The sequence below is a fragment of the Pogona vitticeps genome, chromosome 4 (assembly GCF_051106095.1).
Source record: "Pogona vitticeps strain Pit_001003342236 chromosome 4, PviZW2.1, whole genome shotgun sequence".
Lineage (NCBI taxonomy): Eukaryota > Metazoa > Chordata > Lepidosauria > Squamata > Agamidae > Pogona > Pogona vitticeps.
The window spans coordinates 34129142-34141970 of NC_135786.1; the positions used below are offsets into that span (position 1 = coordinate 34129142).

The 12829-nt window shown below is 38.7% G+C and overlaps 1 protein-coding gene across 6 annotated transcripts in view; it reads right to left on the reverse strand.

Moving 5' to 3' along the window:
• CBFA2T2 (CBFA2/RUNX1 partner transcriptional co-repressor 2) overlaps nt 1-12829 on the reverse strand; it is a 115447-nt gene that overhangs the window by 17719 nt on the left and 84899 nt on the right. For all 6 annotated transcript variants that reach the window (XM_020782377.3, XM_020782378.3, XM_020782381.3 and 3 more), the window contains exons 2-3: nt 7028-7171; nt 1957-2198 (exon numbers count right to left, since the gene is read on the reverse strand). In XM_020782377.3, the coding sequence (XP_020638036.1) occupies nt 1957-2198; nt 7028-7171 (386 nt within the window). The remainder of the gene's footprint in view (nt 1-1956; nt 2199-7027; nt 7172-12829) is intronic.

A 12829-nucleotide genomic window follows, 5' to 3' on the forward strand; every position in this document is an offset into this window, starting at 1 on the left:
CATTTACAAAAATACTGAACACTATTTATTCTATGACTGAGCTCTGTAGCACTCTCATGCAAAGCTCTTTTCCAGATTTACAATCATTCATGTAGTTTTAGTCTGTGCTAGCATGTCAGGGAAAAACAAAACAAACGTAAAAAAATAAAGACAACGTCTGAAGAAATAGACATGCACATGTAAGCTCACATTAAAATAGAGTCATTCATGAGGACTTGCTGGGTATGGCTGTTCAACCAGGTATTGTTTTCTCCAGCAATAATATTATTCAACTCTTTTGAAACAAAGATAAAACTTTGCTAAAATAAACATAGGTCCAGTACACCCTCACAAAGTTTTCACTCTCTGCAGAGTAAGAAAGCCCACTGATTTGAATGTTGATGCTAAACACAGATCCACCATGTTCTATGCTGCCTCAATTCCTAGCAGTTTAGTGAATAACTTCTCTTAACAATCTATAATATATGATTATAGATATAAGGTTTCCAAAGTATTTTGATATGAAAAGTATACTCTTTCTTCATAGGACTACACAGATCAGGACAGCAGCATAGCATGCACACACTCTATTTCTTTTCAGCAGAGTACAGTCGTGCCCTGCTGGACTATTACCCCGTTCTACGATGAATCCGCTTTACGTTGACATTTTTGCAATCGCTTTTGCGATCGTAAAATGATGTTTTAAATGGTTTTTTCCGCTGTGCGATGATCGGTTCCCTGCTTCAGGAACCACAACGATCAGCAAACAGCTGATCGTCAGGTTTCAAAATGGCCGCTGGCTGAAGAAAATGGCCCCCCACTGTTTTCTAGGACGGATTCCTTGCTTTACAGGCACCGAAAATGGCCGCTGTATGGAGGATCTTCACTGGACGAGCAGGTATTCAGCCCATTGGAATGCGTTGAACAGTTTTCAATGCGTTTCAATGGGGTTTTTTATTTTGTTTGACAACGTTTTCGCTCTACAGCGATTTCGCTGGAACAAATTAACGTCGTCAAGCGAGGCACCACTGTATCTTCAGAGTAGATTTTATTTCAATACCATGTAGATCAAGAATGAATTAAAAGACACAGTAGTGCCTCGCTTAACGACGATAATCCGTTCCAGGAAAATCACTGTTAAGCGAAAACATCGTAAAGCGAAAATAAAAACGCCACTGAAACGCATTGAAACCCATTCAATGCATTCCAATGGGGTAAAAACTCGCCGTCCAGCGAAGATCCTCCATACAGCGGCCATTTTCGCTGCCTGTATAGCGAGGAATCTGTCCCTAAACACAGCGGGGAGCCATTTTAATCACCCAGCGGCCATTCTGAAACCGCCAATGAGCTGTTTGAAAAACGTCGTTTTGCGAAGAATCGGTTCCCTGCTTCGATCATCACAAAGCGAAATTCCCCCATTCAGACCATCATTTTGTGATCGCAATTGTGATCGCAAAAAGATTGTCCTTAAGCAGTTTCGTCGTAAGGCAGGGCAATCGTAAAGCGAGGCACCACTCTACTTGTTAAAACACATGCTGATGAAGTCTATTTCTCTTTTAAAAAGATGAAATTCAAATCACACAACATCAGATAATTAATTACGTATCAAATGATCAAGAAGAAATTGTTTCTAAAAAAAGATAAACAATCACATTTGAGAAAAGAGGTTTCAAGACAGCATTGCTACACTGATAAAGTGGACAAAATCCTACTACTTACACCCACAACTGTAACATAGATGGTACAACTTTTGGAGGTAAATTAGAAGTCAGTGTACACATTATGCATTCTGTCTGAAGTCACATGACTTAGTATGAAAAGGTAAGGTCTATGCTGACTTTTATATGTGAAGCAATTCACCTCTGAAAGCTTTGGCATTTACACTATGTCCACATAAAATCATAACAGGATTTTGGCCAATATAATAAGATGATTTTGTCACCAACTCAGCTTCTGCTTCTCAAATTCAACACTCACCACCAATGCCAAAACAAGGGTCCGAACTTTCTCCCCAATCTCTGGTGAAATATCATTGCCAAACTGTTGGAGGGTAGTAAGGAAGCGTTTCAGTTTGCTGAGTTGTCGAGCCCCACAGGTCGCAGGTAGCTGTTGATTTGTTAGTGAAGAAGAAGAAGAAGAGGCAGGCCCATTGCTGAATCTCTGAGGGGGTGATGGTGCTCCATTCAATGTAGGGGGAGAATGGTTCATCCCATTGGGTACTACAACGGAAAATGTGAAAAGGCACTGAAGAGCTAAAATGCACATTGAAATTCGGTCATTTTGGAGATACTGTTAGGAACATAATTCAGAGATTTGTTTATTTATTTGCAACACAAGCACATACTATTTTAAACATTTTAAGAGATTTCTCACAGAGACTGTTCACAAGTTCAATTGTAGAACATTAACTCTTGGCATTTCCAGTTAGCAAAGAGCTGGTGATGGTAAAAATCTCCACTTAAATCCCCAGATGTTGCTGCTAATCAAAGCAGATAATACTGGGCTAAACAGGCACATGAGAGGCAGAAATGATCCACTTTTTAAAAGCAGTCATAACATTTCCCCATTATTTTGTCCACAAAAGAAAAGCTGTACCAACATCAATGAATGGGTAATGTCATTATGAGGAAATTCAGCCCATGCGGAAGATCTCTTGCAGATACTACATTTTCCCCAACTCTCAAAGCATACTGTTATAGCCACTATTATCTCAATGGTAACAGTGAGACCCATAAAAAAAACTTAGATGTGAAGAGGTCACAGGCACCTATGATAGACTCAGCAGTGAAAAGCAGCAGAATGCACCCTCCCTGCATCATGGGTAACTCTAAGGGGTACATTTAGACAGATGATCCCTGAGGTGGGAATTACGAATCATCTGTGACTATGACTTTCACACTGGCTGAACATTTTAGAAGCTGGAAGTTCAAAAAAGCAACATTTCCGATTTGTGGTTGATTCTGTAGGCCACTGGTTCTTAACCTTGGGTTACTCAGGAGTTTTGGACTGCAACTCCCAGAAGCCTTCACCACCAACTGTGCTGGCTGGGGTTTCTGGGAGTTGCAGTTCAAAAACATCCGAGTAAAAAGGTTAAGAACCACTGCTGTAGGCCAACATCACAGAACACACACACGAACACACACACACACACAAACAAACACACACACACAGGAAAATGCCATTTTACATGGGTAGCAGATTCATTTAAAAAAATAAAAAAGGGACACTGAGGGGCACAGTTTTTAACCTCCAATTGCTGAAAGAAAAAACAAGTGTCAATTTTATGATTTAATTAGCCAATAATATTAGCTGTGGGGTCATTCCATGTCAAATCAACCAATGCATGGATCCTTAATGTCATGGATTTGGTTCATTTTTGGTACATTTGTACCTTACCATGAGATGTTTAAAACTATTTTTTTTCCAGATTTTTTGGTCCACGCGTTTCTGAGATACTGCACTTTCAAAATTGCAAAAAAATGGCAAAATTCACTAGCCACCATACTTTCAAGTATCATTTAATAGATAGATATCATTGATAGCTACCTTCTTCATGGATTGCTGCCCTATTGTGCTGAAGAGGCTTGAGTAACTCAGAGGAGCTATGGGCTATGCCATGCAGGGACACCCAAGATGGACAGGTCATAGTGGAGAGTTCTGACTAAACACAATCCACCTAGAGTAGGAAGCCACTCCAGTATCTTTGCCAAGAATACCCCATGAACAGAAACAAAAGGCTAAAAGATATGACGCTGGAAGATGGGCCCCTCAGGTCAGAAGGCGTCCAACATGCTACTGAGGAAGAGCACAGGACAAGGACAATTAACTCCAGAGCTAATGAAGTGGCTGGGTCAAAGCCGAAAGGACGCTCAGCTGAGGACACACCTGGAAGTAAAAGGAAAGTCCGATGCTGCAATGAAAAATACTACACAGGAACCTGGAATGTAAGATATGTGAACCTTGAGAAGCTGGATGTGGTCAAACAGGAGATGGCAAGAATAAACATTGACATCCTGGGCATCAGTGAACTAAAATGAACAGGAATAGGTGAATTCAATTCAGACGATTATCATATCTACTACTGTGGGCAAGAAGACCATAGAAGGAATGGAGTAGCCCTATAGTCAACAAAAGAGTGGGAAAAGCTATAATGGGATATAATCTAAAAAATCATAGAATGATTTCAATACGAATCCAAGGCAGACCTTTCAACATCACAATAATCCAAGTTTATGCACCAACCACCAATGCTGAGGAGACTAAAATTGACCAATTTTATGAAGACTTACAACACCTTCTAGAACTGACACCAAAGAAAGATGTTCTTCTCATTATAGGGGATTGGAATGCTAAAGTAGGGAGTCAAGAGATAAAAGGAACAACAGGAAAGTTTGGCCTTGGAGTTCAAAACGAAGCAGGGCAAAGGCTAATAGAGTTTTGTCAAGAGAACAAGCTGGTCATCACAAACACTCTTTTCCAACAGCACAAGAGGCGACTACACATGGACATCACCAGATGGACAATACCGAAATCAGATTGATTATATTCTCTGCAGCCAAAGATGGAGAAGCTCTATACAGGAAGCAAAAACCAGACCTGGAACTGATTGTGGCTCTGATAATCATACAAAAATTAAAGCTTAAACTGAAGAGAGTAGGAAAAACCACTGGGCTAGTCAGGTATAATCTAAACCAAATCCCTTATGAATACACAGTGGAAGTGAAGAACAGTTTAAGGAACTCAATTTGGTGGACAGAGTGCCCGAAGAACTTTGGATAGAGGCTCGTAACATTGTACAGGAGGCAGCAACAAAAAACATCCCAAAGAAAAGGAAATGCAAGAAAGCAAAGTGGCTGTCCTACGAGGCCTTACAAATAGCAGAGAAGAGAAGGGAAACAAAATGCAAAGGAGATAGGGAAAGTTACAGAAAATTGAACACAGACTTCCAAAGAAAAGCAGGGAGAGACAAGAGGGCCTTCTTAAATGAACAATGCAAAGAAAGAGAGGAAAATAATAGAAAAGGAAAAAACTGAGATCTGTGCAGGAAAATTGGAGATATTAAAGGAACATTTTGTGCAAAGATGAACATTATAAAGGGCAAAAATGGTAGGGACCTAACAGAAGCAGAAGACATCAAAAAGAGGTGGCAAGAATACATAGAGGAAATATACCAGAAAGATTTGGATGTCCCGGACAACCCAGATAATGTGGTTGCTGACCTTGAGCCAGACATCCTGGAGAGTGAAGTCAAGTGGGCCTTAGAAAACAAGGCTAACAACAAGGCCAGTGGAGGTGATGGCATTCCAGTTGAACTATTTAAAATCTTAAAAGATGACGTTGTTAAGGTGCTACACTCAATATGCCAGCGAGTTTGGAAAACTCAGCAGTGGCCAGAGGATTGGAAAAGATCAGTCTACATCCCAATCCCAAAGAAAAGCAGTGCCAAAGAATGTTCCAACTACCATACAATTGCACTAATTTCATATGCTAGCAAGGTTATGCTCAAAATCCTACAAGGTAGGCTTCAGCAGTATGTGGACCAAGAACTCCCAGAAGTACAAAATTGATTTCGAATGGGCAGAGGAACTAGAGACCAAATTGCTAACATGTGTTGGATTATGGAAAAAGCCAGAGTGCTCCAGAAAAACATCTGCTTCATTGACTATGCTAAAGCCTTTGACTGTGTGGACCACAGCTAACTATGGCAAGTCCTTAAAGAAATGGGAGTGCCTGACCACCTTATTCATCTCCAGAGAAACCTATACGTGGGACAGGACGCAACAGTTAGAACTAGATATGGAACAACTGATTGGTTCAAAATTGGGAAAGAAGTACAACAAGGCTGTATATTGTCCCACTACTTATTTAACATATATGCAGAATACATCATAATGTGGGAGGAATCCCAAACTGGAATTAAGATTGCTGGAAGAAATACCAACAACCTCCCGTTATGCAGATGATACCACTCTAATGGAATAAAGTGAGGAGGAATTAAAGTACTCTTAAAGAGGGTGAAATAGGAGAGTACAAAAAATGGCCTGAAGCTCAACCTAAAAAAAAAACTAAGATCTTGGCCACTGCTCCCATCACCTCTTGGCAAGTAGAAGGGGAAGATATGGAGGCAGTGACTAAACAACAACAAAAATCATTAGGTATAGAAATTTTGGTCTCTTTTTGGGGCTAAGTCAATTTAAATTCTTGTCAATCCCAACAAGTAAATCTAGGTTTTGTATGATACCATTGAAATTTGGATTGACTGGCTATCTTTCAGTGTAAATTTTTTGAATACTTTTAAAAATTCTATTTTCCTGAAAATTCAAATTTAATTCTTTTAAATGTGTAAAATTTTAGAAAATGTACAATTGCACCATGTTGTATATCAAATGAAATCCCTATTCTTATGCTTTAAAATGACACTTGTCCCGGTTCTATGGTGGCTAGTGAATTTTGGCAATTTTTTGCAATTTTGAAAATGCAGTATCTCAGAAATGGATGGATCAAAAAATCTGAAAAAAATATTTTTAAAACATCTCATGGAAAGGTACAAATATACCAAAAATGAACCAAATCTATCATATCAAGTTCCAAAATGGATTTTTCATTGGTTGATTTGACATGGAATGACCCTGTTTACCATTCCTGTACTGGAAGAACAGTCTTTTTCTTTACTATATTGTATAATAATTGGGGGGAAAGGTGCAGTCATTCTCTCAAAAGGATGTTTTCTTGCATCACACAAGCAAAGAGCCTCACTGGCCAGTAATGGAAACAAAATGGGAGTGACTTCCCAGACAGTGGCTGATCACCACTAATTAAAGCATTCCCGTTTCCATTTCAGGTGGCATGCAACTTTATTTCATTCAGTGAAAATCATGTGCAGCTCAAAATTAATGCACAAACTCTTTAATTAGCAACAATCTGCCATTGCCAAGGATGTCACTCCCACTGCACCAGTGGAGTTAGGAACAAAATACTGGCCGCCATGGGAAATCAAGTGCAGTGTTATCACAGCAACAGGTTCAAGTCTAACATGCTACAGCCTTACGTGCTGTTGGGGTAAAGGAGACAGGACGAGGTCCACCAGGGTTCACAGGTGGCAGCGGCGGCATGCTGGATGGAGAAGATCTTGACTGAATCTTTACTTCTACAGGGGATCCTGGCATTACTGGCACCCTCTTCTCACTAGCAACTGAAATGCAAAGAAGAAGAAAGGAATTGTAAAAAGGTATAAAGTAAAAACTCTCTCTGAAACTGATATAATGGCGAGGACTCGGCAAAAATACAAAAGGAGGAAAGGAGGAAAAATGCAAGCCTAATGATGATCCTTACCCATTACATAAAGCTTCACTGTGCTCAAAGCACTCCATATACATTATCTCAGTAGTCCTTACAAGAACAACCCTTTTATCTCCATGGGGAAGCTCCGTGTGGCCTAAAGCCAAATAGCAAGTTCACGGCAGATGTGAACTGGGGAATATCTGATTAGACACTGTGTTATATTCAAAGATAGGAAAGCTAGTAGAAAAAGGTTAACAGCTTAATTAACTGTGAGCAACCTCAGCAAATGTCTCAATAAGAATTAAAAGTTAACTACTGCTAACTTTTGGTAACAAGTTCCCCTTTTTAGGTTGTATTAGGTCATCATGCATGTATAGTGGTGCCTCGCATAGCGACGTTAATCCGTGCAGCAAAAATAGCTGCTAAGCGATTTCGTCGCTATGCGATTTTTAAAAGCCCATAGAAACGCATTAAAACCTGTTTAATGCGTTCCTATGGGCAAAAAACTGACATTAAAGCGAAGATCCTCCATACGGCGGCCATTTTCGCTGCCTCTTAAGCGAGGAATCGGCGCGAAAACACAGCGGGCGGCCATTTTTTTTACCCGGTGGCCATTTTGGAACCGCTGATCAGTTGTTTTAAAATCATTGCTTTGCGATGATCGGTAAGCAAAACAGGGAACCGATCATCGCAAAGCGATAAAACCCCATAGGAAACATTGCAATGTGAACGCTTTTGCGATCACAAAGTTAATCGCTATGCGGTTTCGTCGCTAAACGGAGCGCCCGTTAAGCGAGGCACCACTGTATGTGCAACTCCTGAATGCTACTGATAGTCACTTTACCACATTGATTTTAGACATTAAGCATAAAATATTTTACACTGAATGCCTGAAATTAGTGTAGCTAAGTTGACATTGAGCAACATGCATCAGATCCACACATACATCCATGGTGACCTAACATAACCAAGATGGGAAACTTGATATTTTAACATTGGTTAAAAGCAGCATTTTAATGTGCTAAAATTAAAAAGGAACTTTAGATCAATAACTTTCTTCAGTGTGCAAGGATTCCTTTCTATGATCTTGCAGTCTATATACTCCATACCACCTCTAGCATCCTAATGACTGCCTATTAATTCAATAAATAAATGGGCACCTGTTTCATCTAATTATTTCATGAGCAATCTGGGACTGTGCCCTAGCATTTCTTTCCCAAACATATTGACAGATTTCCAACACATCCATCTGTGTCCCAGATCCCACCCACCCCCAATCACACTCCTTTTGTTCAGGGGGAGAAAACCAGGGATGGAAAGAACTGACAGTTGTCTTTCACTTCTGCATGTTGTGCACAGAGTGTGAAACCCCAAAGGGAGTCCTCACTTCAGACCACCTGCTTTTTCTGCATTTGGTGCCAAGAGGCCTGGAGGAGCTCTTAACAGTTAGACACATTGCAAGCAACCTTCAGCACTTGGCATAATGTTGGGATATGGCACAGCTCACCAGCAGGCATGCTGAAAAAAACTACTCTGAAGTTAGATGGAAAACTCCAGATTCCCTCTCCTGACAAGCATAAGCAGCATCTATGCCTCCAGGAAAATACTGAAATAATCTTCTATGAAAGAACATATAGGCTAAATAGAAGAACAATGTGAATGATGAAAAATAAATAAAATAAAATAGACATGAGATATTTGATTAAATTTTTCTAGCACTGGAAATTTAGAGTTTCTATTAGACTACAAATAAGCCATCACTTACTCAATAAACATAAAAAACAAAAGACCTTCTCTCATATTGCAAGCCAGTGCACATTTGCACATTGTTGCTGCTGCTTCATAACATTCAAACCTGAAGTCCATTCAGTGAGCATCACCACAGAGTTGTCCTGTAACTCCACTGTGCTATATTTAACCTACTATGCTGTCAAACTGACAAGTTGATTCCAACTTATGGGAACTCTAGTGGGGTTTTCAAGGTATATGAAATATTAAGGAATCATTTTACCATAGCTACATCCCCTCTAAGTTTCCATGGCTGAGTGGGGGTTTGAATCTAGGTCTCCTGAATCATAATTTGGCAACCTATTCACTATATTATACACTAACTCACTAAGTGATGGAATACAGAACTCGCTTTCAGATTTCACTACTGCAAGACATTGATAGTGGCTATCAGCTGAGAATGGCTTTCCAAAAACTGTGAGAATAGTTTTATCAGGAACTAAAAAGATATTCCATAATTATCTAGAATCCATAGCTACATAAAGGAACATGCAATTTCCCATCATGCTTTGTTAGCTACTTCAAGGCCATTCTTCTGCATTCAGCATTAGCATGAGGTATGGGGATGTCAACATGTGTGCTATTTATCTTTTTGGTCAGAACACTGGAATATACCAGACACCAGAGAAACTGGCAAAAGTGAAGAAAAATGAGAAAGATATATGTTGATGTAAAACAACAAAAGGAACATTATATCATATGTGGTGGGGATGCAAATCTATTAGGAAATTTTGGAAAGAAATAGAAAAAATAATTACCATAGATTTAAAAATAATGATGAGAATGAATTAATTGTTAAATATATTTGTTAAATACGGTAAAGTTAAACTCGAAACAAAAGACAACATTTTGTTTATACATATTAGAAGCAGCCAGAATTGACATGGTAAAACAATGGAAAGACAAGGAGGAACCTTCGGTGGAGGACTGTATAATAAAAGGAAAGAGTAGAATGGAGCACGAATCTCAGTGGGGGGAAAGTAAAAAGTTATCTTAGAGAGAAATGGAAGAAAGATCCCAAACCTTTACCAAGTGACTCAGGCATAAATCAGACGCAGAACTGCTCTCAACATTAATAGAGGTAAAAAATAAAATAAAGCAGATGGTTAACACAGATATAAAATAAGAATTAAGAAAGGTATTACTAAGATTATGAAGAAAATAAATCTGGTGGAAAATAAGGAAGACGTTAAAGACTTACTATTTGGCGTAAGAGATAACAGAAAGTTATCTTGGTTATGTGCTTACACTGTGATAATTATTTACTTTGATATTTCTTTTTTTTAAATGGAAATAAAGTTTTAAAAAAAAAACAACAACAAAACACAGCACTGGAATATACCAAGGTATGTACCATCACTGGCTATGCCTTTTCTAGGGTAAAAACTGGTTTATTACAGATTTAATGTATTTATGGCCTGATCTTAGGAATGCACATTTGACAATTCCACCCACACTTCTTGTTGATGTTATGTGATATTAAGTTGCTCTCGACTCATAACAACTCTATGAATGAGCAATCTCCAAAATGTCCTGTCCTCAACTGCCCTGCTCTGCTCTTGTAAACTTAAGTCTAGAACTTTAGAGAATCAGTCCATCTTGTATTTGGTCGTTCTCTTTTCCTGTTACCTTCCACCTTTCCCAGCATTATTGTCTTTTCCAGAGAATCCTGCTTCTCATTATATGCCCAAAGTACGACAGCTTCAGTTTAAACATTTCTGTCTCCAGAAACAGCTCATTCTTGATCTAGGACCCACTTGCTAGTCTTTCTGGCAGTCCAGGGCATCCAACAAAGCTCTCCTCCAGCATCATATTTCAAATCAACAATTTCTTCCCCATCAGCATTCTTAACTATCCAACTTTCACACCCACCATAGATTGTAACTGGAAATATGACAGTGTGGATGATCTTGGTCTTGGGCTCCAATGATACATCCCTACAACTGATTATCTTTTCTAGTTCCTTTGAGGGTGGAGTTGATTTAAATCACTAGTCAGTAAGACTCAATTTAAATTATGATTTTTAAATGCAAATAATTATTCTTGCTGGTAGTTATTGTTTTAATATTTGTAACCAGATGAAGATTTCATATTTAGAATAATAACCTATCAGAAGAGTAAAACAGCTATATCAGAACTGACTGATTTTAGTTTAATAGGTTAATCACTCATATTCGGAAAACTACTTAAACTGTTTTATTTAACTAAAACAACAACATTATATTGCATACATGTTCTTGTACAGTGGTGCCCTGCATGACGACGATAATCGAGTCCGGGAAAATCACTGTTAAGCGAAATATGCAAAAAGCCTTTCCCCATTGGAATGCATTGAAACCCATTTAATGCGCTCCAATGGGGAAAATACCTCGTTGTCCAGCGAAGATTGCCCATAGGGAAGCCATTTTGCGAGCGCCAATCAGCTGTTAAAATGGTTGCCCTGCGAAGCATGGGTCCGGAAAACACAGGGCAGCCATTTTAGGAAGCCGATGATCATCGGAAAAAATTGTCGTCTTGCAAATAAACAGTCTGTGAAACACGGACCAAATCATCATCAAGCGGAATTCCCCCATAGGAATGACTGTTCTGCGAATCGCTATAGCAATCGCAAAAAGTCATCGTCACGCAGTGTTGTCGTACAGCAGGGTCGTCGTCTAGCGAGGTACCACTTATTTGCTTAAACACCTGAAATGGTTAAACAAAATATATTTTTAAAAAGCAAACTATCTTCCAACCAATCTTCAAACCTAGCATAAGAACTTCCCTATCCATGGATTCAGAATCCACTGATTCACTTATCTGCTGCCTAGAAATACTAAATACCCCCCAGAATACGTATTTTATATATATTTCCAGGGTGTATTTACCAAAAAAAGGCTCTAAAGACCATGCAATATATAGTGTTGGCTACTTTTTTGGCATCCGGGGAGGCTTGGAACCAATTCCTCATGGATACTGCAGTAGTCCTACTGTAATGTGTCCACCGTTTGTACACAGATTTGTAGAACAACAATTGGATTAAGGTCGTTTCCTGAGCTTTATTTTATGTAATTTTTACTATGAAAAAGTTATCTCAGCTTGGATAACTCTGATTAATTGAATTAATTTACCAAAAATGTAACTATTTCATGAATATGCAGCCTCATGCTACATAACTGAGCTCTATATCATGCTGAACAACCTTTAAACTATAAAGTATCTTAGATAGAAAAATAGGAAACACTAGTGACAGCCAGTATGGTGTAAAAGTTATGCTGCTGGACTGTGACTTGGAAGATCTAAATTCAACCTGCCACTGAGCCATGACATTTGCAGAATGACCACATCACATTCAGGGAATAGTCATTTTCTCTCTGTCCAACTTATCTCATAGGGCTGTTGTGGAATTAAAATAAAGAGAAGCATGTGCATTGCTTTGACCTTACTGATAGAAAGATGAGGCATAAATGTAGCTATTAAAATCATAATGCAAATGTAAACTATGTTATAAGTGTTATTAATAAAAGTGCAGCTTCAGTTTTTAAAAAATCTTTATGTATTGCATACAACTATTCTGATACTACTTCTGTAAATTTTCAAAGGACTCTGTGGAGTATTTAGTTACTTTATGAAGCAATTTCTAGCTCTTCAGACTCTCAAAACAATCTGTAGATTTTTTTAAAAAAAGTAGAGATGCAAACCATCATAATTTTCAGAATAGAGGAGTCAAAAGAGTTACCATATTAACTCCATAATTTCAACAATACTAGAACAGTATGAGTCTTCAAAAGGCTCCCATAGA